General features: G+C 40.5%; 1 protein-coding gene across 3 annotated transcripts in view; it reads left to right on the plus strand.

The window, feature by feature from the left end:
• Window positions 1-730: 730 nt before the first annotated feature.
• The window catches only part of LOC119745401 (probable C-mannosyltransferase DPY19L3), a 33973-nt gene continuing 8025 nt past the window's right edge, over window positions 731-26678 (plus strand). Inside the window, exons 1-4 of one of the 3 annotated variants that reach the window (XM_038221722.1) lie at window positions 731-833; window positions 5314-5884; window positions 23899-23989; window positions 25367-25491. In XM_038221722.1, the coding sequence (XP_038077650.1) occupies window positions 5495-5884; window positions 23899-23989; window positions 25367-25491 (606 nt within the window). In that variant the 5' untranslated portion in view covers window positions 731-833; window positions 5314-5494. Of the gene's footprint in view, window positions 834-5313; window positions 5885-7455; window positions 9262-14129; window positions 14426-18528; window positions 19804-23898; window positions 23990-25366; window positions 25492-26678 lie in introns of those variants that run through there. The other 2 variants (XM_038221723.1, XM_038221724.1) reach the window with 2 other exon arrangements.

Here is a 26678-nt window from a genome sequence, read left to right on the forward strand (position 1 = left end):
TTCCCAGTTGCATGCCTATTTTCTGTAGCAGAGATGAACTACACTAGAATTCCTCATTCTGGATTTTGTCCGAATTTTTTTTTGGGGGGGGGGTGGGGGTGGGTAAGCAATCCTACGCCCTGCCCATATGCCCAACATGCATCTTTTAAAAAGCCTTTTTAAATGGTTGAATGCCTCAAATGCCACTTAATGAAAAAGACTGTCAGAAACACCCAGGTTTGCTCCCATACACCTTCCCAATTTCTGAACCAAGGAAACAGGAATTTCTATACAATGTAAATTCACAAATTCAATATTAAATTTACCTCGCGCCAACGAAAAAGTTAATCACTTGGTGCTTGTTTGGGAACTTATTTGGCCATTGCTCTCACAAGCTTAGTCTTTTTCAAAAATTGGCTTCAGATGTCAGATCAATATTTTTAATAACTGAAGTCGGCATTTTCGGCACAATCTTTGGCGATTGCGTAATATTGATGTTTACCTACGGTTGAAAGAGGGCGCCCTATTGATTTTTCCGCGAGTTGGCTGTTTACATTGATCTCCATATACACAGTCTGTGTATATGGAGATCAATGGCTGTTTACATTTTGTATTTTTTCATCGACCGCGCGCTTTCTATGTAAGCTGGCTGGTACCTAGTGTCCCTCCATGATGTATGTGTGAAAAATGCAGATGGGCGACTGACTTTATTGATCGTTTGACAAAAACTTGAGGCTCGCTGCGAGTGCGACGACAAATTTTACGTGATGAATGCTCAAAAAAGTATCCAGCATTTAACCGTTTCAGGCAAAAATATTGAGGTTTTACATTGACAGCCAACTGCCCATGAAAAGGTAAGTTATATTCGCTCTCTTTTTTCTCTAAATTTCAAATTAGCATGATTAGGCCTAGGCCTACCTGTTGTTTTTAATGCTTTTGTTTCATTTTGTTTTGGCAGTGGATATTTAGCCGGACATGCCGGAGACGGCAAACCTTAAGTAAACGCTGGCTTGCCGGATATATGCACTGAACATGCGCAGTTACTGTTTTTTTGTACTTTGCCAGCGGGGATCGAACCCAGATCTTCCCGCTCATGAGATCCGTTGCTAGGCCACAGGTGCTACACAACCGTTGGTGGTAATTTAATATATCTTAATAATTCAGCCCTATCTTAGAGAGTACAGCGCCCTCTGTTGATAGGGATTGCCGCCGGCAATATATCCACTATCTTTTGTTTTGTACACAATTTCGTTTGTCATGTTTGTCAAATTTTTGTGAGTTTGCATAAATTGTATAAATTCGTTTCTGGAACAAATGGAAGAATGGGAAAGATTCCCTTATCTGGCCATCACTAATTGTTCCCTTTAGTGACCTACTGTATCAGCCATCAGACAATGATGATATGCCCTAAAATAAAACAAGTCAAATTTAGCAGGGAAGAAAACACTTACTTACAAATGTTCAGATATCAGTTCCATTACTTTGCACAGGATGACAAGTGATGGCCAGATGAGATATGGGAATCTTTCCGAAGAATTCAGTGTCCGCTCGTACAATATCCTCAAAAGAACAAATTATGTTTAAAATATCCAATAATATGATTTTCTATGTACTAGGTAGGAGTAGGACCAAGTATCTTAGCAAAAAAAAAACATACTAAAAAAAAAAAACCACCTTTAAACAGCTTATGCTCTTTATAAACAGAGTACCAAAAAATTTACAATGAAAATTTGTTGAGATAATAATAGTGGATACAAATGTATTTGGCTTTCTTTTAGTCAACAAAATTTAGCTAGCAGATCGTACAGCGCCCTCTTTGACGCGTATGGCCTATATTATAACCATGATAACGTATTATATTACCACCATCGTCAAGGAGCATGTGTGGCCAAGTGGATAGCATAACTGACTCGTCAGTGACAGATCCCACGCTTGAGTGGCTGTCGATGCCGTGCCCAATCAACATTTTTAAAAAAAAATTCATCCCAAAAAATAAGAATGTTCTATCATTTTATATTGACTCCCACTTTTAATTGCAGAGTATTTTCTTTCCTGACTCATGGCTCTGGAGTTTTATTTTAAAGCGAAATATTATACGAAAATGTTAACATGTACGGTCTGATTCTCGTCAGTCACAACCAATGTTGGCGCGGAACCAGACTAATTTGTCACGGTAAAAATTTCTATGTCCCAATAAAACAGTCAAGTGCTGCGCATGTTCAGTGCTGTGCCGGCTTTAAAATATTGTTAGAATTCTTCCCGAACTACATGTAAGTATATTGAGCACTGTGTGGACAGTGTATATTTTAATTCCTCCATCATTGAAAGTCCTCACACTTACAAGTTGACTTCTTGGGAATTCCGTCCATATTTTGGGCACAAAAACAAAGCAACATGCTTCGAATTTCTGCCCCGTGGCTGTGTTAACAAGTGTAAGCTTACTGTACTAGGCTGCAAGATGGCACATGTTACACTGTGACATTGGACGCGGGTCAGATGAGAATGGGGAACCTTCATACAACTTACAAGTCAACTGTATTCATATGATATGAATACCCGGGTCAGTTCTTGCCTTAAGGGACGTAGCCTAGCCTCAGTCGAAGGGTATCATGAATGCATTCATGCTACATGTACATGTAGGTCCCTGAATAAAGTTCCGGCCATTTTTAGAAATAGGCCTCTAGAATACAAATTATTAATTTTGAGAAAAACGAACACTTCAGCCTGCTCTTGTGAGTTTGTGTGTTTAAAATTTCTCATCTACAGTTCAATTACACCAATTGGAAAAAAAAAAGCTTCTCGTCTATTTTTTTTTTAAATGAAGGAGGCGGGCATTCCCCCTCCCCCCACAAGATGGTAAACTTTCCGAGATGGCAGATTGAGTTTTCCATTCTCGACTCTTTTCTGTCACAAAATTATGTCAAAAAAGGCGTAACCCTATATCTACATACTGGTACATTTCTGCCGGAAACAAATAAGACCATACAGGTATTTGCAAATGTATTGCCAATTTGTGAATAAAAAAAAAAAAAGTGGCGGGCGGGAAAAAGAAAATGGGTGGGGACGAGAAACTGATTAATTTTTTTACTTGGCCTTACTTGAAGCATATACAAGAACTAACTTAACTTTACCTATCAACGTCAGAAAAAAAAGAAAGAAAAAACCTGCCATGATAAGTTATGTGAATGTGATAGACTTGATCTTGGGTAAACATATTAACTTTGAATGATGAAGTCATCGTATCATTCTTTTGTAGACAATTATGGAGAGTGTAGCTGATCATAATTGTGAAGATATATCCATTATAAAGGTCAATCCTTTCTATTTCATTTGGTAAATATTTCTGGAAAAAAACTGTGACTGCTTGTCATATTGGAATGATAAAAAAGTATTCTACGTAACATAAATTTGAGATAAGGTTTCACATTCCTGTGAAACTTTATCCAAAATATATTATGTAATTTATCATGTAAAATAATGTTTTGAGAGACAGAATCCCCCATTACCTTTTTTTTTAAAATCTAAGATTCAATTTAGAGGTTTGGTTAAATTGATACTACATTTGGCACCAGTTATTTTAAGCAAATTGTGATGAAAAATCAAATTAAAACGCCGGCACAGAAAACCTCTCTGAGGTGAATTGACTTTAATATGGATTGGATTTCACCATGTGATACTTCGAGTGTAAACATAGACGATGATGGATCACTCTGAAAATTGACTATTCCCGGCAATTCCCGAAGGTTCGCTGCCTTCCATTGTAAATTCATGACTTGCTTATTGGACTAGCCCAGATATCTAGGCACCCTGTTTTTTTATTCATTGTATTACAGCTAGGGGCTTCATCACAAGGGCTGACTTTATTTTGCAAAACTCATTTTTACCTGGTAAACATGTTTGTTCTAAAAATTCTGCCCATTTTAGCTTAATAAAGCAGTTCATTTTGCCACCGTTTAGACAAAGGAACTTAAAATGTAATTTTCAGTTCTGCAAGTTCAGAATGTTTTAGTCATTTTTAAAAGGCATCTAATATTATCACAGTGATAGTAAGAACTATGGAAGCGCAGTCTTAGAAACATTTGTAATTAAAGTAGCCACACAAGCCAAGGTTTTTACATTTAATCTAAAAGTTTTGAGAAAGTCTGTGTGTTGTATAAACAGCAATGCTGCCCTCTGGAAGTAATGTTGTTAAGGGTCGTCAACCCTCCCAACGATCGATAAAAATCACTCTGTCAAACCTGAGGCAGAAGTCTCCAAAATTTTAAGAAAAAAAAAGAAGCCAATTTAAGTGGTGTTCTGGACAGAGCTTGCCTCAGACATTTCAGTGATGCGACAAATCAAGCAAACAGCTTTGGCAAACTGAGGAGCTGCATAGTGTGTATATAAATCTCCTCCTCGACTCGCTTCAAATGCGACCCCTGGATGAGATTGAATTCATTTCACCGAGCGGTTTCCCCAGGCAACCGGCATTTCCAGGGGGCCACTGTTTGTAATTTTATATCCGAATTCCCTAAAAAGGACTGGAATAACCAATTCTGTGGCCGTGCCTCGTGAAATCAAATGATTTGTTACTCTCACCCGACGGGTAAAATTTTGTAAGAAAAACACTCTTGAATTTGGCGATCCTAATTTCAGTATATTTTGTCGATAGAATTTCAGGAGTTTGTTTTCAATACTTGCGAAATCAATGCACCAACTGTATTGTGTTAAAGAAACCTTGCGATCTCCAGAAAAATGAAGTTTTTTAAGTACTGCAGTGTCCAAAATGCAATCATTTTATCATTTATTTGGATCGTTTCTTTTTACTGCACCTACATTGCAATATTGTCACTAGCATGGCATGAGCATTCACTGTCTCTTTTTGATTGATCGAAAGAAGGCCTTTTGCGTATCTGTCTTTCAACAGTTTATAACTATGAAGATTGCTGAATCGCACTTAGAAATCAGCACTGCACAGGTTTGATTTGAATATCAGGAAGCCAAGAAACAAAACGTTGAGATATCCAGGGCTATAAATGCACGGTCTGCGATCATCTGCTTATAAATAGAGCTAAGGTTCTATGAAGCAAGGCTAAAAAACATTGATACACCTGGATTTTCAACACAGTGCAGTTCCATCCGAGCAAGTCAAGCTGTTGTTTTTCAGAAGTGTCCATTGGCATTGTTGTCACCTGTCTCCGGGAGAGACAAATGGCACAAACAACAAATCTTTTGTTTTATCAACAGGTGGCTGTTCTCTTTGTGTGAACTGAAAGCAGGTTAATTATGCTCATGTGTAATAGTTTTTTTTCAAGTGAGGTAATGAAGTATATTTTCGTTTTTTGTTGAAAGCAGAAACGTCAAAGATTGTGGATGGATGACACATTGGTGATTTGAGCCAAGTTTCAAGACTTTTGACGCTTGATGTTTGATTCGGCTCGGCTGTGATGACCAACACTTGAGAAATGCCTACAAAGACTATTTGATCAGTGGCAAATGATGAAAGACTGATGCTCCTGTGACTTGTCGCCGAAGCATGGCTGACGACAAAACCCGCCTCAGGAAAGCTAACCCTGACAGCACGGCCACGGGAGACTCCGTCCCGTCTCCCAAACCATACTCCCTCAAGGACATGGAGACAAACAGCCAGGAGGGGGCTCAGGAGGATGCCCCGCCCAGGGAGAGGAACAGACCCCGCCTCAAGCGACGCTACACCTCCAAGGAGGAGTCGTCGACTGACTCCGCCTACAATTCTTCTGACGATGAGGAGCCGGACATCACGGCTGAGGACGGCACCACTCTGCGATGGTTCTTTGCCTGGGCGACGTTTCTGGTCGGAGTGTCGGTGGCCGGTCTGCTAGGGTATGCGTTTGCCATGTACCTGATCACACTGCATGAGAATCGACTGTGGTTCAGTAGCATCATGGTAAGTACTTGACTTTTTTCCCCTCGCCAAAAAGTTAAAAGTAAAGACTCAACCCTGGTAATATAGTATAATAACCCAGGTCCTGTAAAATACACCCAACTGACCATACCAATTCAAACTATTGGGGTAGCTCCTATTTGTCAGTGGGGGTGGGAGAGGCGGGTGGGGGGGGGGGTTAAAGCAGACACCCTGATTAAAGCAGTACACACTGGAGGGTACTCACACAGTTGTCCCAACGTTGATGTGAGCAAATAATTTGATTTTTTTTAACATCATCGTGAAGTTCGAATAAATAATATTCTGCTACCAATTTTTAAAAAAGAAGTCTACAACTACAATTTCTTTTACTGTAACCCCCAAGGAGCCCACTTTTGATTTAGACACATGTACAAATGTACCACGGCGACAGCTTGCCCCAGACTGTCTGATTAAAAACATTTTAGCAGACTCCGATACTGACATGGCTACCAGGATTGGGTTTCATAAAACCTTACGTCTCTCCGAAGACGGAAATCTCCAAACATGGAAAGAGAGACATTTATTGTCTGCTATAAAGTTGTCTTCATGTTCAGTACAATTCACAGAGCAGCTAGTGAAATTGTGAAACGCATAGACAAAGCCAGCCCGGCCATAATCTGACAAAAATACATTTTGTGAAAACGAAGTTCGCTGATAAAAACTTAAATTGAATGAAGCCACATTGAAACGAGGCTTCGAGCTGTATTGTTTTGAGCAATGTGCCATCAGGTTTTCATAATTAAAAAATATTCATTTAAATACATTTTGTGAACACCAAGTTCATGCACGTATTAAATTTAGTTGCATGGAGTCATCAATGAAATTGCCACAAAGCTTTGAAAATTACCGTTTTTAATGAAGCGCCATCTCATTTTCATATTTATGACTGCGTTTTAACAAGATAAACATGTGGTCTTCATTAGCGATTCAGCCTTTTTGACACAACACCTGTTAAACCATTAAACGGTAATTTGATGTTTTCATCCGCCTCATTTCAGCCATCTGTCGTCCTTCATGGTCTGATGAATTTTTGTGGGTTCTCTTTGATCAATTCGAAAAAAAAAATACCTTAAAAAAAGTAAAAATGAAATATCCATTTTGACACACACTGTAAGCTTATGTGTAACATGAACAAAGTACTCTGTGTTTATGTTTATGGAATTCAGGGACATACCATGCAATTTTTGAACTGAATGTTAAAAATGTATTGTGTTTAGAATTTAAAAAAATTATGCATTTGAAGAATGTTATGTGTGCCATAGAGGAGGGATTTTAAAATAATCCTTTTCACTTTACCGTACTCTCTAAATTATGTTTAATTCTTAAAAGTTTCGGATGAATATAAATTTCACACAATTTCATTAGAGTGCAGTGTGTGTGTGTGCAGTTCTATTCAGCTGTTATAAACACATGCATTGTAATCCTTTGAGAGATTGTTGCCCATCCATTCCTGTATTGGAAAACAGGTGTATTTGCCTGTATTGAATGTATTGTGCACTGCCCTACATTGAATGCTGCTCACGCAGGCTAGGAGAATCAAAAGACGACCAAGATCGGATCAATAATTGGAGACCCCTTCTACCCTACTCTCTTCCTGTTCCCGTCTTCTTGTAGTTTGGGTAAGGGAATTCGAGCGTGTCTCTCGATCCGATCAAAGCGAGTGAGTGCACCTGAGCTAGGAGGCAGTTTGCATGGGTGAGCTTGTCAGCTTGATCGGCGAATCTTATCTTTGGAAGGGACGGATCGGAGAAATTGCCGGGGACGGGAAAAGCTGTGTGTGTGTAGTCAAGGGCACGGAGATTCTAAGATTAAGAAAGCCGATCGGAGCTGACAATAAGTGACACCGAGGCAAGAGGAGATTAGAACTGTGTGGAAGTGGGGCAGCGACAGCGAAGCAAATCAATAGTCTTCCCTTCTGTGAGCGGGAAATTGCTCTCTGGGTAAACAAGACCGCCGAGAGGACAGACGAGGAGATTGGCTGACATGTGTTTCCCTTCTCACTCTGCTCAGGTTGTTTTTGCACATATCTACCTTTGTTTTGTCTTTCTTCGAGTTGGGTGGGGATCTGCTGATCGGAAACTGATGAGTTATGTGAGCACTTGCACATCACTAGGCAGTGCTAGGGTGCGTGTGTGCTCTACGCAAGCCGGCCTCTTTAAAGTGCGAGGATATTAAAGAGGCAAGTTGGTCATAAGTCGGACAGGTCTGTGCCGGGGTAGGAATTAATCAGGATTGTTGCTCAGGTCATCGTCGCCAGATAGAGGAATAATAAGTTTAGTGCGACTGTGTATAGGTGTTTTTAATTTTTAGCTACATGTAGCTGCAGAAATCACATGTGACCGATTGGCTGGAGCTTGTTGTTGCTGGTTCGTTTAATAGGAACGAAAGGGAGGAGCCTGGATTCGTTATTGTGTAACCATTGAGTTCACTGTAAAGTATGTCAGACGTATCTGCCATATGGACTGGTAGTACATGTACCGATAGGTGTGCCGTCTAGACAATGCTTAGTGGATCTCGGAGCCTCCTGTTTCTATCATTGCTGAGGTTGGTGTCTCACAAAAACGCAGTGTAGTGTGCCTGGATGTTGTAAACGTTTCTTCAAACCCTTCAAATTTGAGAAATATTGGAAATTAGAATTACTGCTTGTTTATTTTGTGTACTGTAGATGTACCAACCAGTTGCTGTGTTCTTCCTGTTCTGCAGTGTTTTTTTGCACTTCTTCAAAACAACCTGTAGTGCTTTTTCAAGCTTCCATTCAGTCCATGAATTTACTTCTGATATATCTCTTCAAGAAAACTCTGCTAGATTTTCACCTGTAACAATTTTGGAAGAATCCTTTCTTGTTTGAGATCCAAATTCTGCCAGTGGGACAACCTGACACTTCAAAAAACCCAAGGAAAGGTCAGCTGTGTGGACGGAGTTTAAGTCCTACAATTCAGTCCGACAGTGGCTGTACAAACATTGCCAGCCCAGCCATTGACGTGACGCCCAAAGGTGTTTTCTCTCCGCATTGAACGTCAAACCAGCCAAAACTAAATCAGCTGGGAAAAAAATCTCATGCGAGAGCAAGGATAATCGCTCAGCAGTCCACATTACTGAATGGACCACCTAGTGCTTTCCTGACTACTTGACTACTTTTGGTGATTTCTTGAAGATGTGAGGTCTTGATGATGTACGAACACCTGTAGTTTGCAGCCTGGCAGCCTGAAGTCAGTTAACTGTCTCCTGTTTTGGGCGCAGTGTTTCTGCCACCTGTCGTCTGTGATTCCTGTCAGTTCCGTCACTACGTTGGAGTTCACACCATCGCAACTTCATGGGCCTTGTTCCAATTTCTTGTTTAGGGAGCTAGGAAAACAATTGTATCCTTTTTCTTCTGAACATTTTACCGTGGTGTAAGTTGATGTTAAGCAGGTGGGGGGGGGGGGGGGGAAGAGGGGTGTTAAATGGGGAAATTTGTCTCAGGATGCGGGTGTGATACGTGTAGGTGTGCAGACATAATATGATGCATAAACTACATTGTAGGTGTGCAGACAAAATATGAGAGCAGGCTAAGCTATGAAGGGCAAGTTTTTATAGTGCAGTTTCAAGCAACTAGGGACGTTTTTATTGCAAGGATTCTGTGAATATTGAAAACTAAGATATCTGAAAAAATACGCCCTCTCCCTACCATATTTCTAACACACATGTAGAGATGTGAATACATAGTTATAAAATGCAAACTAGAAGTCTTGAAGTATATTAATGTGACTAAGTAAAACTGCAACCAAAACCTTACAGTATGGTGCAGACATTAAAAAGAATTAGTTGGTCGTCTGCAGGTTTGCTGAATTTCTCAAGTTTACCATTCATGTACATTTGCATGCTTTGGGCAAACTTTGTTCTATCATATCTGAACCCTCAGGCATCCTGTCAGTGTACTTTACAATCAGTTCCAACTTTGCAGGAATCGTTCCAGCCCAGCCCAGCCCTTCCTTTCCTCCCCTGGGTTTCGGGCTGCAGGTCCCGTGCCGAATTATCCAGTCGACGCGCAACCGAAACGGCTCGCGCAAAAAAAGAGGCAAACAATTTGATCCTTCAATTAACTCCGTTGCTGGGAATATGGTTCGCATTACTTCCCCTTTTTGACGAGTTCCTTGACGCAATTCTGCATGACGAAAACCCTTCTGGGAATGATTTACATGGAAATTGCTGTCAGTTGATAGTCCCTATTTGTTTGTGTGAATCCCCTTGAGTTATTTTATTAACTTTTCCTCTGTGTCTGATACTGAATTTTCTTTCGGCAAGGTACGGTAACCGTGGGCAAGTAATAACTAAGAGAAATTTAAGCACCTAGTTCTACGGACAAGTTTGCTTATTTGCCCAATTTGTCCGTTTGTTTGTGTGGATCCCCGAGAGTTACTTTTGATTAGGTTTTCCTCTCTGTTTATACTGAGTTCTCCTCGCCGCAGGCTTGTCTTCGTCAAGTAACATGCCAGTAACCATGGTGACAGCCAGGAGAAATTTATACCAGTATCCAGTTCTGTGAACAAGTTTATTTGCACACTTGTTCATTCCTTGATCCTCCTTCAAGGCAAAACTTACAAAAAAATTGCATTTGTAATAATCTTGCTGCGTAGTAAACGTGTGTACATTGTACACAGCTACATGTACATAGGGTGACTTTAGACAAATTCCTGTTACAATGTATGTCCAATGTCAATCAGGTTTATCAGTTAATCTCATAAAACGTGCATTAAATTATTTTGCGTAAAATTTCTCCTTCATAACAAGCATAACTACGGTACATGTAGAGAACCTCAGTCAGAAAAAAAGTTTGAATCTTGAACATTCCAGCAGTATTCTTGAATCTTAAACCAACTGTAAATCCGATTAAAAAGTACATTTTGATTTTACACATCGAAAGCAATAGAGAACCGTTTTGAAATGATTTTGTTACGAGGCTGTGTCAGTTCACATGCAATCTGCATGAACCATCACCAAACCACCACCTTGCCATGAAAAGCACCTGTCGTTGTACAGACCTGTGGAAAATTGGTCCACACACTCCCACAGGGGGCCGGGTAGAAATTACGGCCTCAATCGATCGCAATAAAACACCGATCTCATTTCCCTGTTTGTCAGCTATCCCTTTCAATTTACTGAAGCCGCGGTGCGGTCCGAGCAGGCACAGGAAGATTCCCCAAGAACTGGGTCAATTGGGATGGGCAGTTGCCCTGGCAACGGCACATTGGGGGCAATTAATTGATTGGATGGTGCGGCGTCACCTGATCTGAACACATTTGCTGGGAAATCGTAAACTACGGTTGATTTCATTATTTGGCACAGGTTCCTCTGGGTTTTTGTTCTAGGGTTCTATTTTGCGCTTGGTTGTTTCAAAATGAAATATTCCATATGTTGGGTGTGGAGACACTCTTTTTAATATTTTAATAAGGAAGATGTATAAATTACTCAGTTTTGGTGAGACACTACCAAGACAAAGTTGGGTGTTTTTTTTTCTAACTCTATGCATTCCCTTGACTTGAAAAGCTGACTTTCCATTCTACATGTAACTAAAAATATTTACTGGAAGTTTGCCTGTTGAAAACTCAGAAAATGCAATAGACAAAACTGTTCCATTGTGTTGTGAATGTTTGTGGAACATCAAGTTATCAAGTAGGCTAATTGTCGTTGGGCTTAAGTCTTCACGTTGAATACCCAGAAATACAACCGGACATTGACCACTGAATGCATCCAGAAATGCAAATTTTCATAGGACATCAAAATGCATGGAATAAATTTTCCTGAAGATCACAGATACACAACACCCGCCGAGTTAATTTGCCACAACTGACTGCATTACTGTATCTCATTGCGGATTGACCCCATTTACTACACAGCTCAAAACCCGTGCATGCAAAACGGGTCAGAGAATTTACTACCCGCTCCCCCTTCAAGCTTTCTTCTTACTTTGGCTAAGTAGCTTGGGTACTCTCCTCAATCTTAGAGAGGGCAGTCCGGCCACCGGCCCAGCTAATGCGCTTCTTGATGAAGCGCGGCACGTCCATTTGTCATGCCGCCCCGGCAAGGGGGAATATTAAAAGACGTAAGTGGGTCACGCTGCCCATGCTCACCATGTATCTATGTCACTCCCCCGTGGGGAGGTATATTCTCGGATCAAGGGTTCTCGGAGGATCAAAGAGAGGTTCTTTCATTGGAATTTGAAAGGGGGGGGGGAACTCTAAATCGTGACGGCCTTCCCAAAAGTATTTATGGGTGATGACAGTGTTTGAGATCCCAAATCGGCTCAAAATCGGCTCAAAAGTGCAAGGGGCAATGTCATGGCTCTGCCATGCAGAAAATATCGCTTAGCGAATTGATGTGCTTAGCAGAAAAAAGTGGAGTGCCACTGCAATATCCATTGCATGGCATCTTGGCTGGTAACCTGTTTTGCTTAGCAGATATTTTCTGCGCTTAACAACTTTCCGTGCTTTAGCAGCTCCGTGAAATTTGACTGGTTACCAGTCAAATGTCATTTGATGTTCATTGGTTGTAACTGGTGCTCAGCTGACTTCTGCTCAGCACATTATGTTGTGGTTATCCTGGTTATGAGCCCCATTAACACATGTACTACATTGTATTACATTGTATTACATTGTGTTTATTCAGTGAGGAATCAATAACACCATAGTGCTGGGGCTGTTTTGGGCACTACTCTGAGTACTAATAGGCAGGGCAGATTGGGGCGACTAAAGGGTTAAATGGTGCTCACAGAGTTAGGTTCGGTTTACCTGTTTGCCATGCAAAATGGTTGTAAACTATCCGGTTCGTTAGTGTGTTGAATCTCAATTCAACCATGCCTTCTTCACACAGTGTGGCATAGCACGAATGGAACCGGAAGCTAAGGCACCTCGAGCGTTTATCCAATGGGCGCTTGTAATCAGTGGTGCACGCGCGTGTATGACGTTTTTACTAACGAACCGGATGGGCTCTGTGCGTGAGTGAAAGAGGGCACTTATTTACCACAATCGAGAACACCACGTGCCATTCTGGTTTGCGGGCCTGTAGCGTGAAGTATGCACGCCTTGTTTTATTCAGAATGTGCATAAAGCCATGCAGCATCTTTGCGTGACATCAGGCCTCGTCGGCAATGCGTTCAAATGTCACTCAAAGTGTTCTCCCCTAACTCTCCCTCCCTTACCGTTGAGGGGGTACTTGTGCCCTGAGCCCATTGAGGGCGCTAATCAATCCCCCCATCAGGAGCCAGGAAATCACACTTGTCCCACCTGCTCAGAAGAGGGCAAAATAGGAAAACTGGACCAGTAAACACGATTACACTAAGCAAATTTAGAAATGCACATCAAAACAGATTTTTTTTTTTTTTGAAGGGAGTTGGAAAACTAGAAACCGCTTTTTGGCAGGAAATTTTGTCCGAGGTAGCCAGACAGCCCGTGGGCCATTGGGGAATTTGTCTGACATTTGAGACGGGATGGAGGAAAGGCTGGTTTTTGTTTTTGAGACGGAAAACGATCAGGCCCACAGTTCCAGTACATTTACGTGTGTAATTGGCTTTTGCTGCTGTGCTGTTGAGGTATTTTGGAAAGGAAGGTCGTAAAACCATGAATGGATCGAGTAGCCTGCTCATATAGGTTGGATGTCTTTAGGATGCCCTGTTTTTAATGCTTTTTATATTAACGACAGAGCTACCTGTAACATGGATACCCAAATTTATCAAAATTTTTAGTACGTTTGATTCCCAATTTTCCTATTGAAACCTCACTCTTGTTTTATTAGAGCAAAGTCAAACTTCTGTCCGTTCTGAAGTATGAACCCACTCTAACACTTTTTGATGGAAATAGAAGCTCCAGCCTTTACCAAGTACAGTTTTTACTCTCTTTTGGAATACTTTTTTTTCAAGCAAGACGTGGCCCAAAGTCGAGAGACAGATATAAAAGGGGCCTTTGTTGCCAAGAAGAGACCCCTTAGGATACTCTGGGATAGCCAAGACAACTCGGCCACCTACCCGAACGAAATAATTCCCCCCTTGTGTCTAACCCCCACTCCCCCCAAGTAACTCTCGCAGCCCTGAGAAGAAAGATACACAGGAAACCGAATCTGACTCATATCGCCTAGAGAGAGTTTGGTCTGTGTTCTAAATCGGGAACTTGCCCCTCGCTCTCCATTCCCCCCTCCCCCCCCCCCTTTCGCTCTATAGCCCATCAAAAATTGCCAGAGCACTTAGCTGTGGCTCTGAGGGGCTTCTGGAGAGCTCGAGGTGTTGAAGGAAATCTCGGTTGGAGAGTTTTCGGGGGCCAGGAGGTGTGCAGTTCAGGAAGGGATCCATTTGAGCCCTGCCATTACGATGGTGGACGCGTGGGGTAAACTACCGATGCCGCAGAGCCTTCTAGCCAATTGTATCGACCTGATGTGTTGATTTTGCTGTCTGCTCTTGGGGATGGGAACATTTTTAATGTGTTTGGATTGAAGCATTGTGGATCTTCGGTACTTGTCGCATTGTGTCTTACCTGGAGAAATTTGTAATGGATTGTGAGTACTAATTTCTTGGTCTGCTTGTCTGTGGCAGAGTTTATCAGAACTTCTCAGTTCTTTTCTGTTTTCATCTTGCTTTGATGATTTTCTCTTTTGTTTTCGAGTATTCTAAATTGTGGATTCATTGTCCATTTCTGTACTTTTGCAATGTGTGGGAACATTGTAACATACCTTTGTCATACATTTGTGAAAACTCCAACATTATGTTATGATTACCAAATTTTTGCTCAGACATTTCTTGCTACTTAATTCTAGTTTCCGCTTGAGGTTGCCCTAGTAATCGCATGATTTAAGCCTATCAGTTGGATCCGTAACACTTACATTGTATTGTCAAAAGGTTTCATGGTTTTATTTTAATTCCCAGTCGTCAATTTCCTTACTGCGTAAGCAGGTTATCGTTGGACGTACCGATTGTCAGTTTTCTCATAATGGAACAATTTGTTCCTCTTTTGTAGCCACTGTTGCAGATTTTCTTGCGGAAAACTGTTATTTGTGAAGATTTGCATGCGCACACTTTCCTCGTTAAAAAGAAATTGTTTGGAAATTGGACTACCGTACCTGTGTTAAAATGAAAGTCGACTGGGACTTCGTATGACTGTAACTCGTTTGCCTTGAAAATGCATTACCTCGGCAATGCAAATATACAGATAGGATAAAAACCTGAATTTGTAAAAGTGCGTAGCTTATTTATTTTCAATCTGCCTGTATTTATCCTCTGAAATTGCCCCTGGTGTGTTGTAATGGAACAAACATTTGCAACTGTCAGCTGTTATTATTCGTTGATAAACAGTTATTTGACATTGATGTGTAATAGCATTTATTCTGGCTAGCTACGGTACACACGTGTACACTGTGGAATTGGTTTTGGATGGCTGTTTCTTTTGTGATACTGAAGGCATTTTTCAGACAGAGAAAATAACATTTTGTATCCTGCTTTTCTACAAGTTTCGAGTAATTTTGAAAGACTGTTTGATGGTGCCCCTTAACCTGATATAATTTAGAAGCATTTTCTTGTTACCTAAGTACTCTTGAAGTGGGTTGACATTGGACATGGCTTAAAAAATCAGTAAGTTGGCTGGTTCAGTGGTCTATTTTCCTTCCCTTCTGGTTTTTGTCAAGGGATCTGACGTCTTTTATTGAATCAATTTTCTGACTGTTTTTAAAAAAAAAATTATTTGGTCAAAAAACAGCCATCCCCCTGGAAAAGTGGGAACTTCCTCTATTGTTCTAGAACTTTGTCCCCAAGGTGCTCATAGGACTATTGTCATAATTAAGTTGACCGGTGGTTTCCTGAAAACCTGCACAGTGTTTCCTGAATGTGAATCACAAGACAAAGTCCGCTGTGAAAGATAAGTCTCGAAGAATTTTTTTTATTTTCTCAGAGTTTATAACAATGGCTTGTGGTTTTTCTCAAGTTTGCATCAATCAGCGATTTGCTATTAAGAGGTTGGTAATGTGGTTTGATTTGTGGTTTGAGGCAGGGGGTCTGCCTTTAGGGCCAGGGGTTTGTAGTCAGGGGTCTTAAAAAGCCTGAGATTTGGCACCTGTTGCAGTAATTTGATTGGAATCTCGGCGGGAAGCGGAATTTTTTAGTTTTATTTTGAGTTGTCCTGGAAGTTTTATTTACAAAAGCAAGAGGCAGGGTTTAGTACCAAAACACACTGCCAGGGCATTGATTAATGGGATTCCTCCTTGCATTTTACAGGTCAACAGATCTGCAGTGTAGGATCTTAGAAGGGCTGTGATTGGTCCAAAGTTTTATTGACCTTCATGTGTTCTGATTGGCTGGTCAGAGTGGACATTGGTGATTTGCAGCTGAATTGACCAATCACATTTGTTGGTTTATATTACAGGATGTCTGGGATCAAATAAGGTTTTTGATTGGTCTATTTTTTTCTTGAACTCCGCTGGTTGGATGAAATATTAAAATTATAAAGCAATAACCAGTTACAATTTTTTTTTCGTGGAGAAATTGTTTGGGTTTTTTGCATTAATTTGATCACTGACCAATCACATGTCTCCTTTCATTCTGTAGAAACACAGCAGGTTCTTAGAATGTCACTGATTGGGCAAAAGTTCTGTTGACCGCGATGCATTGCCCAATTGTACCGGTAGCAGCACACATAGGAAGTGTCATCTTTGCTGACAATGAACTGACCAGTAGTTTCTATAACAGTATTTATATGGCCAGCCAAATGTAACAATGACTAGCATTCTATGCAAAAGTTAACTTACAGTGGACAGGTTATTTATATTTCTATGGCCAGCCAATTGTAACAATAACTAGCGTTCAATTCAGAAAGTTAACTGCCACATTGGAGGTCATATTCATTCAACCGATTACCTTGGTCCAAAAAGAAAATAAAAGGACGTTCTGCGCGGTGCGTCGCAAGAATTTCAGGCATTTCAGTATCCTGTTAATAATATAGGGTATTCCCACCCCCCCCCCCCCATTTTCTTTTTCGTTTTTGTTGTTGAAATGGCAGTCAAAAGTAGTTCAGGGATAAAAGTTGTTCCGACTTACTACAGTTTTTTTCTTTGCATTGTGCATGTTCTCTGAGAGTGCAGGACGTTATTTCATATGAGGCGCACCATATGCTGTGGCAACTTGAGAATTTGGGTCACAGTAAATGTATGTAGCTTTTGGCTTCATTGGTGTACATTTGTTTTATAACACAAAAATAGAGTGTGGCATTCACCAGGCTAGGTATGTACCGGTCGTATAGATTTTTGAATGGGTTCCAAGTCTAATAATTGAATGATCTTGTGCTGTCACATGCTCATAAAATTTCACTGTTACCTAGGAGTCTCAAGTTGCACTTTAGCTGTCATTTTCTCGCAGATGGACTTTATTTCATGTGATCGGAAAGGTCGTGATGTTGATATTTTGTCGTGCTAATGTGGGAATTTGATAGGTGCTGTGCCATAACCCATGGTTTGGAATTATCCAAATGCCAAAGTTGGCAGAATTTGTTGATGTCACACCAGAAAATATAAAAAAAATGCAAAAATTGATTTTATTGTTGCTGAGTACAAACCTTGGAAAGGCAGTGCCCTGTACACCTGCACTTTTGTGTGTGATTTCATTGGGGGGGGGGGGGGGGGGGGGCAATATCATGGAGCTTCTAAGCAGAAAATACTGCTTAACAAATTTATTTGCTAAGCAAAAATCAGCTGGGTACCAGTCACAAGCAATGCACATCGCATGGAGTATCGGCTTGTAAGCAGTTTTTGCTAAGCAAATATTGTATGCGCTTAGCAGATTTATGTACTCAGCGGCATTATGAGATTGGCTCATTAGGTTTTAATCTCCGGCCGGACATTAAACAAAGAAAGCCAATTTGCTTTGAGGGGGAATTACTAATGAAATCACACGAAAAGGTGTGAGAACGGATGGGGCATTTCTCATTCTGCAGTTTAGACGTGTATTTGATTGCTCAACATTTGATCCAGCTTCGCTTGATTTGAAATTAAAAATCTCCTTTGACCGAGGACTAGGAAACCATTTGACTAGAGTGCAGAGTCAGTGAACCCAGCGCGGCAGCATCTTTCCATCATCACTTTCTCCCAGCTTCGGTTACAGACAATTTGTATGTTAATTTGACTCGGGGATTGGCTTAGGGACTCCAGAGGGAGCCAGGGGTTTCTCTGGTATGGTTGGTCTGCCAGGACTGAGGGTATTTTGTGGCTGATCAGTAGGCATTAGGACAGTGTTTGCTTGACAGATGGGCTCTCATAAACAGGTTTTTTTTTATTCAGGAAAATTTTTGTCTGAGGGGAGATTAGAGTTGGATAAGCTTCTCTTTTTTTTTTAGTATTAAAATGTAGTTGTTTGCAAAGTTTTTAGCATGTTTGTGACAAATAATTCACACAGCACATTGTAATGAATGACATTTTGAGTGCCTATTTTTGCTAAACTTTTGTTTTCTGTGCCCAAGGATAGTTTAGCTGATATGATACTGAAGCCTAGAATTTGTTCCCTTGAATTTGTAAAAATTGGCATCACACACCTGGGTAAAGCAACCTAGCTTACCCTAGGAGCAAATTCCGGTGCAAATGTCAATTTCACCTCCTTCAGCTCACTTCCTTAACATTTCAAGGTTGTGACCGACGGATCCCCACCGTGAGATGGAGCAGTCACGCTGACAGATTACATGTACCACAGCGCTCCCCTCCGCAGACCATGAATCAATTTCGCCAGACCTGCCGTGTAACACTCTCCTAATCACCCTCACGTCACGCCACTGACTTGGGTAAATATATCCCCCGCTCAGCTCAGCTCGGCTGCCAAAGTGACAACCGGACAACGGATTGTGCAAGTGCATTCCCCACCAAGTGTGGAAAATTGGAGGCGTGGTTTGTTTTGGGACGTTCCCCTTGGTTTGCGTGCGACTCGAGTTGAAAGCAGCCTGCTGCGCTGAGGCGGAAAGGTTTGCACCTGCGACTGGCTTTGGATCGGTGAATCAGATGAAAAGAGACTTGCTACATGCATGTAACAGCTTTGAGGACTGGAGTTGGCTGTTTGTTGCCCTAGCTTTGTAGCATTGCGACACGCTGTTCATGTCCTCAAAGAGTGTTGGTAAACATTGCGTCGACAGCGCCAGTGACATGCTTGACTGTCTTCAATAGAAGCGATCGCGTCATTGAGATCAGTCAATCGTTGTGATCGTACAAATGTATGTTGCTTTTTCCTTGAAGTTTTGAGGATGATGTCGTAGTTTTGTGAACTAGTTTTGCATTGTAATGCTTTTTTGGATTGGAATAGCCACTTCTTTCGGTCGGCAACTTAGACAAGTTTTCATCATCACCAGCAGAAATTAACATTACCTCGGTTTTCTCTGCTCTGCTGTACTGTGATTGAATAGCTGATATAAGACTACAGTTCTGATTGGACAGGTTTCAACATTGCTTCAGCAGGGATTTCAGAGTTATCTCCACTCCACTTGAAACAACAATTCTGATTGGACGACCCACAAGGTAGCGCATTTCTGATTGGACAGCACTTCAATATTCTCGGTTACATTTTATCAGAGGATTGCAAACTCAAAAAATAAAAAATAAAGATGGGTCGGAGAGATAATGGCAACGGACGAAAACGGAACTCTGCCGTTACTAACGGATATCATAAACATATCAACAACAACAACCACCATCATCATCACCATGGGAAATCCAACGGATATGAGCCACCAATCCGGAACGGAAAAACCCACTTCCCCTCCCGGACTTCCAAACAGAATGGCCATCAGTCCGCCATATGGACTAACTACATATCGCTGGTCTTTGGCTTTGCTTTGGCGGTGTATTTGGGATATCGCAACGCCTGCTATATCAACAACTTACATGAGAACCGGCTGTGGTTCTCAAACATCAAGGTAACTTGAATTATTAATTTCTTTAATTGAAATTACAATATGGAAATGAAGATATTTGTGTTATACTTCCCGCAGTTTTGTCATCTTTATTGGGCAGAAAGCTGTTTTAACCAGGTCTGAAATTTTTTTTCTGCCAGTTTGGTTTTCTAACACAGGTACCAAAAAAAAAACTGCTGGGGGGCTTAATACAAAAAGATGATTCATCATGACATAAAATTATCATTTTATTTTAGATGCTGAACAATTCCATGAAAATTTAATTTAAAAAAGTAACGTGCACAGTAATCCAGCTTAGCTCTAACCATGCTAAATTCAACCAGATTCTGTATAGAATTCAAATGAACCGTGACGGGTAGACTCAGTGGACAGTATGGAATATCTTTGAGTGTATTACAAAGGCCTGTTGAAATTTTGTTTGATTATATTTCAGTTATGCATTTAATGAAAGGAGCACAAAAGAAGAGTACACAAAAGAAGAATACATCACTTCAAAGTCTACATTCTATATTTCTGTATAAGTTAATCTTTAAGGGATAAAGAAAGAAAACAAGACATAATAGAATTTGTCGTGCGTGTCGTTCACACTTTCTCTCTGAATAAGTCAAATCCGCAGCCCTGGGGTGATACATCCACACTAATCCTTCTGATAACAAACAACTTTTCAGCGCCTTGGCTTTTGCTGCCTATACGTGCGAGAGAGCTCCATCCATCTTAAATTTTGCTCACCTCGCATCACTCGATATGAGAGCTTTTACATGTAAGACTGACAAAAAGTCCACATGTAAGACTGACAAAAAGTCCTTTGTATGATACTAGACAGAAACACATCGGTTAAAAGGAGGTAAAAATAAGATCAAAAAGGGTTAATTGCCAAAAGACAACTGATTACAATCTTACAAAATTATTTTAAGTAATGCCTGATTTTTGGTTTTTAAAATACAGGTAACATTTTGGTATCATAATTGTACGTTAAATCAAATTTCCTGCAAAAGTGTCAAAGCCCACGTACATCCTTGTTATTTTGATTATACTCATATTTTTCATAACTTTTTTAAAACTCTTAAATTTCCAGACATGGATAATTTGGAGTCCTTTTTATAGGCCACATTCATACAAGTATTCATATCAATTGAACCCATTTTGACCGGACAAACCTCCCCTAGGGCTCAATGCAAGGGGGGGGGGGAGATGATGGCCTTTGACGGCATTCAGATGACTCCTGTAAAGACGTCATAAATGATTGATGAGAAGTTTCTCCATCAACGCCTATTGGTAGGTTTCCCTCAAATGACCGGATGGTAATAAGCATCGGACTGTGTCGGAGCCTCTTGCTAAGTGTTTGAAATAAAAATATTGCCTCAAATAAATTTAATCGTTTGTGAAAGAATTCTAAAGAGAATGATGTTGGTACCTTATCTTTAATAAATGCACATCTCCTTTTTTCATATAGTTTGCGAGGTAATTATTGACGGTAGTCCAACAGTGAATAATTTTTTGTCAGTATAGGAAATGGGATATTTTTTCTTTTTTTTGTTCTGGTCAAAATTGTCTAATTATCATCATCCCTACCAACCCAATAATTTAATTAGATGGTAAACTGAAGACCTGCATGTGAAAGTCCTCCATAGCTTCTAAACCTAGCAACTCCATGTACTGGCTTTGCTTAAAGGCACGGTAGGAACACTTTCAATTACCTGGAAACGTACCTACTGTTTCGACGAGAAAATCCTTGCTCAAAGTGAAGATAGGACTGGTACCAAGTACCCTGTGAAATTATTTCCCGGAGAATGAAATGGTATCATTCGGAAGAAAACAATCATTGAAGACGGTTGAAAAAAGTGTGCCTGCATGTGTTAGCAATGAATCGAGTTACGAGACCCCAAAAATTGTGCATACATTTTCTCTGTTTGCTGAAAATGTAGAGTATCCAGTTTCTGTCCAATGAGCTGAAACTTCAACAAGTTTGTTGTTGGGCACCCTTCTGAAGATTGCCAGCAATTTTGTTGCTCAAAAGGAAACAAAAAATGCACAAAACGCAAATGATAAAATGTACCTTTAAACTACATGGCTCTCACCAACTGTGCTGAATACGCTCCAGGTACAGTACTGAGAACTGGGGGATCTGTTGGAATGTAGACCCCTAGAGATTCTCTCTGCATTCGTCAGGAAATGTCAGGGACTTGAGAGTAAAAAAAGTTATACTTGAAGAAGAAAATTGGATTTGACAGACTGAAGAGTTAAAAAAAGTACTGACATTTAAAAAACAAAAATAAATGGTGTACTGTTCATGCTCCGTGCTCTGTGACGGTACATTTTCCTTTCTTGACAATTTTGACACAGTGTGCGCACGAACGTGTAGAGAAAACCTCAGGCTGCACTTTTCTGTTAAGGGGGAAAAATACGATTTGAATTATCGTAGGGAGAGTGCACAAGTGTTTATTATCTTTGAAGGGGGAGCAGGTGCAGGTTAAGCGAGGGCATCTGAAAAAAAAACCCGGGTGATTATATGAAGGGAGTCACTATACAATACAGGACACTGACATTTTGCTCTTTTTGAATGTCTACTTTCATTATGCTGAAAATTTGAAATGAAAAAAAAAGTGTAAAGAAAAATTAAAAAACATGCATCTTCTTTTTACTTTTTACCAAACTGTATGATGAAATTAAATGATTTAAATGACCATAAGTTAGGATTAATATCCGCATCTCTTAATCCACCGCGTACATACGTGTACACGTTGATCTTAATCACTTTGGCTACAAAGTAGACATGCACATGCCTGAGAAGAAATATCCTCGTTGACCATTTTACGCTGACTCATTTTTTAAAAACTTGAATAAATAAACAAATTCAAATCTGTGAATAGATTGCGTGTAGAGTGTGGAGGGAAAAGATACCGTCAGTCTGTTCATTGATGATGAATTGGTTTGGACAATTTGATGAATCAGATTTTTCTGCTGAACAGTGCGGTGTGTACCGCCCAATTACCGGCACTTGACAATGTTTTGCAGTTGATGTCACCAGTAGCTTGAATTTTTGTTTTACTTCCCAAAATAAATATGAATTAAGAAACTTGTGTTTAATATTTCATCAAAAATTAAATGCACCCATCCCTAGACTTCACAAATTGAGGGATGGTGCCATAAGAAATTGGAGGGAGTTATCCCCACTTTGTTTAGCATTATGTCCTCCCGTACGATTTCTTGAACGGATGAGGATGTTTGTGTAGGAAGCAAAACACGCTGTAAGAGACTCTAAAGTGCTCACTCTCGCCAATTACATTAAGCTACTCCATCACTGTCAGCGACGATGCGTAACCGGGGGCAACGCTGAATGAAGAAAAAGTACAGACGGGTGCTACTTTAGTGCAGATAGTATCTTCACCTTGTTTGTCCTCTGAAGAGACTCTAAACTGTCCTCGTCTAGCATCCATTAAAAAAAAAAGACACACTTTTCTTTTTTGTCTGTCTAATGTGCGTCTGGAACGCTCTGCATCTTGTTTTACCGTGGGTCTTGACAGTGATGTATCGGAGATGAGTGTAGCAACATTTTTTTTGGGGGGGGGGGGAGGGGGAACAATCAACGGAGAAGGAAGAAGTATTGGTGAATCATGGGGAGGGAATGGCTCATGAATGGATGGGGATGGCGTGTCGTTAATCTGTCAATGTCAATTGACGATGTGTACTTCATCATGTGAACTGTGATATTGAAATGTAGGCCAGGTTCACCTCAAATGCTGGTTATTCCACTGATTGAAATTGTAATTCTCAAAATCATTGTGGGGGGAATTACAAATCACGGTTGGGGGAATTGTCTATTTTAGAAAAGACCCATATTGCAGGATTTCTCTTGGAATTCTTCTACATCATAGATTTGTATGGATCAGAAAAATAACCCACTTTTGTAATTCAGACTCAATTTTTAACATCAGCTTGTTAAAAATTATTAGTCGGAATTAAAGACCCAACAAATTATAACCTATGATTGAGACAATCAAGAACATGTTATTTTTAACTGCAAGATATCAAAGAAACAATAATTGTTCTTCAAATTGTTTATTCAAAAGCTTTTCTTTTGGTGTTTCTCATCTGTAGGAGGTCGAGCGTGAGATATCATTCCGTACCGAGGCAGGGTTCTACTACTCATTCTACAAGCAACTGGTCTTTGCGCCGTCCATCACAGAAGGTAAAATAACAGCAATTAGTCCTTACTCCCTCGAGTATGAAGAGCTGTCCATACATGTACATGTTGGTCTATACAACATGTACATGTACACATGTAGGCATGTAAAAGATGTACAAAAAAAAATTGTCTGAAAATTCATGAAAAATTTCAGCTTAAATTTTTTTCGTCTGAAACTCTGATTCACAGGCAGTCAAAAATCAATCCTTTTCCCTTGCCATGCCTTGTACACAGGCTAGTCACCAACAGTCAGATCATATTTCAAGCAAGCACTGTGACTAGTCAAATTCAGTCAACAAGACAAAAACAGGCAAGTGGTAGGCCCTGTCTTATCAATCACCTACCGGTGCAGTCAAAGCATAGCTGTATCAAGTTACATAAACAGTCACAGCCAGTCAATCCTGTTTTATGTAGGCTGGGAGCTCTTAACTGTTGAAAACAGTCACTTGATTGATTGTTGACTGAAAGGACAACTTGGCACAGAATGTATGTTTGCATATATACATGGGCTTAATTTCTTTCAGTGCCACCTGCTGTATTTAAATATGCACCTGTACTTGTTGGAAAGGTCCTAACTAAATCGTCAGGTGACCAGTTGTGGGCTGTATCAAGCTGCACGGCCATGGGGAAGGGGGGGGGGGGAAGGAACCTCTTGACCAGGTCCATCATCTGTCCACAGTCAGTCCGGATCCTTGGGTCTTCTGCAGGATGTATGCGATATAACCACTCAATTAGATTAAAGCTGATCGGTTGACTAGTAGCTAACAAAGTGTGACGGGTTACGCGCATGGTATGCGATACGTTGACTGACTGGATAGGGGTTGACACCAGATTGGTGTTAATAGTTGGGCTGTTCCATTACTGATGGGATGCCAAACTGTACAGGTATTTTGAGTCAAAAGACAATTATTTACCTTTTTTTTTTAAGACGGATGAGTTTGTGATTTTCCATAGAACTATAGGTACATGTATTGTTGTATTCCATTAGATCTTTGATAAGTAAGTATTCTTGTACAGTATCCAACAGGAATTTCAGAACATTCTTAGAACAGTGAATAATGATGGTCTGGACTTTTCATTCTAAATGTTATTGCTTTCATTTTCGGAAGTCTGACATTGTGAATTTCATTTCAGTTGCTTGGTAATCAGTGCAGGAATTTTGTGTTTACTTTTTTCAATTTTGACTGTTCTGATTTAAAACAGAAACAGAAGAAATATTGATTTAGAATCTACTCAACAACCAACAAGCGTTGTCAGTTTAACCTCGGCAGTTGCGACAGCTTTCGTCTAATCTTCCCAGCAATTCCTCTTGACACGACTGCCCTGTTCCATATCCCGATAACAGTCCCATTAATAACCCGTCCTAATCTCTGCCCACAGGCCTGCACGGCTTGACTCACGACAACGACACGGAGAATTGGCGGACCATCAACGCTTTGGAACGATTCAACATCTATCAGGAGGTGGTGCTTGCAATCATCTACAAGAGCTTGTCGTTTATCCAGGTACATGTATCGAAATAAGTAATTCAGCTTGCTCCATAGAGGTGCAGAATTTTGTTTGCAAAAAAACCTCGGAAATGCAGAAAAAATCCCTCGCACTAAAGAAAAAAACAAGAAAAAAAAAAGATATGAAAAAAAAACAGTGAAAGCAGAGAATATTTCAGAAACTGGAAAAATTGGAGAACCCGGAATAAAATGGGGAAACCTGGCAAACAAAGCAGGATAAAACGGCCAAACCAATGAAACCCCTCAAAAAACAATAATAATAATAATTATAATTTGGGAGGCTAATCATCCTTACTTGCAGCTGGTATGCTGAATTGCGACGGACGCAGCTACAACGTGGTCGGGCCACTGGCACGTATGGCTGCCGGCCACATCGACCCATATATGACCACAGAGCACAGCCTGAGATCGAAAGTCCTTCAAAATACCCTCCAAAAATATATTTATCCCTCCCTTCCGTAAACAAAACTTTAAATATATCCTTCACTTACAACACCCTTATTTAGATGGCATTAACAAGCTGATCTTTAGAAAAGCAGTTTTTCCTTCCTTGACTTAAATATCTTTCCGAGTTCCTTGCCCCTTTTTGAGTTTCTTGCCCCTTTTTGAAGCTTATCGGTAGAGATGACCCTGTATAGTCTGTCATCGGTTGAGCAGCATTTCCTGACACGAAATCCCCACTGATCCTCGTTAATTTACTGCCTCCTTTTTTCATTTATGAACTTGCCTGAATGACGGCTCTGACGGCCATCAATATCAATCAACTTTGTATGAAGGTACTTTTCTCGTTGGCTTAACCAACTCATCGGACCTGATTTTGATTGTGCGTGAGTCACTGGGATCATAATTTCGTTAGTTTGTGCTCGTTACTCCGTGGGCAATTGAGAAAATTGAATTGGTCATACTGCTGGTGGTTTATGACTACATGTATGTCATATTAATGTGAGGGACAAATGTATATACATGTAGATGCAGGGGTGTGTTACTGGGGGGATGGTGTAGGGGTGACAACCCCCTCCAAATTATTAGTTTTGTCGGTGAAATCGATGTCCCGTCAGCAAAATAACAGATCTGTCAGCCACAACGTATGGCATATAAGCCACAACGTATAGCAGCTTTGAACAGCGTCACATTAGTCAGATGGTGTCCAGCCCCCATCCCCCTCCCCATCCAAATTCAGCACA

The sequence above is a fragment of the Patiria miniata genome, unplaced genomic scaffold (assembly GCF_015706575.1).
Source record: "Patiria miniata isolate m_02_andy unplaced genomic scaffold, ASM1570657v1 HiC_scaffold_7, whole genome shotgun sequence".
Taxonomy (NCBI): domain Eukaryota; kingdom Metazoa; phylum Echinodermata; class Asteroidea; order Valvatida; family Asterinidae; genus Patiria; species Patiria miniata.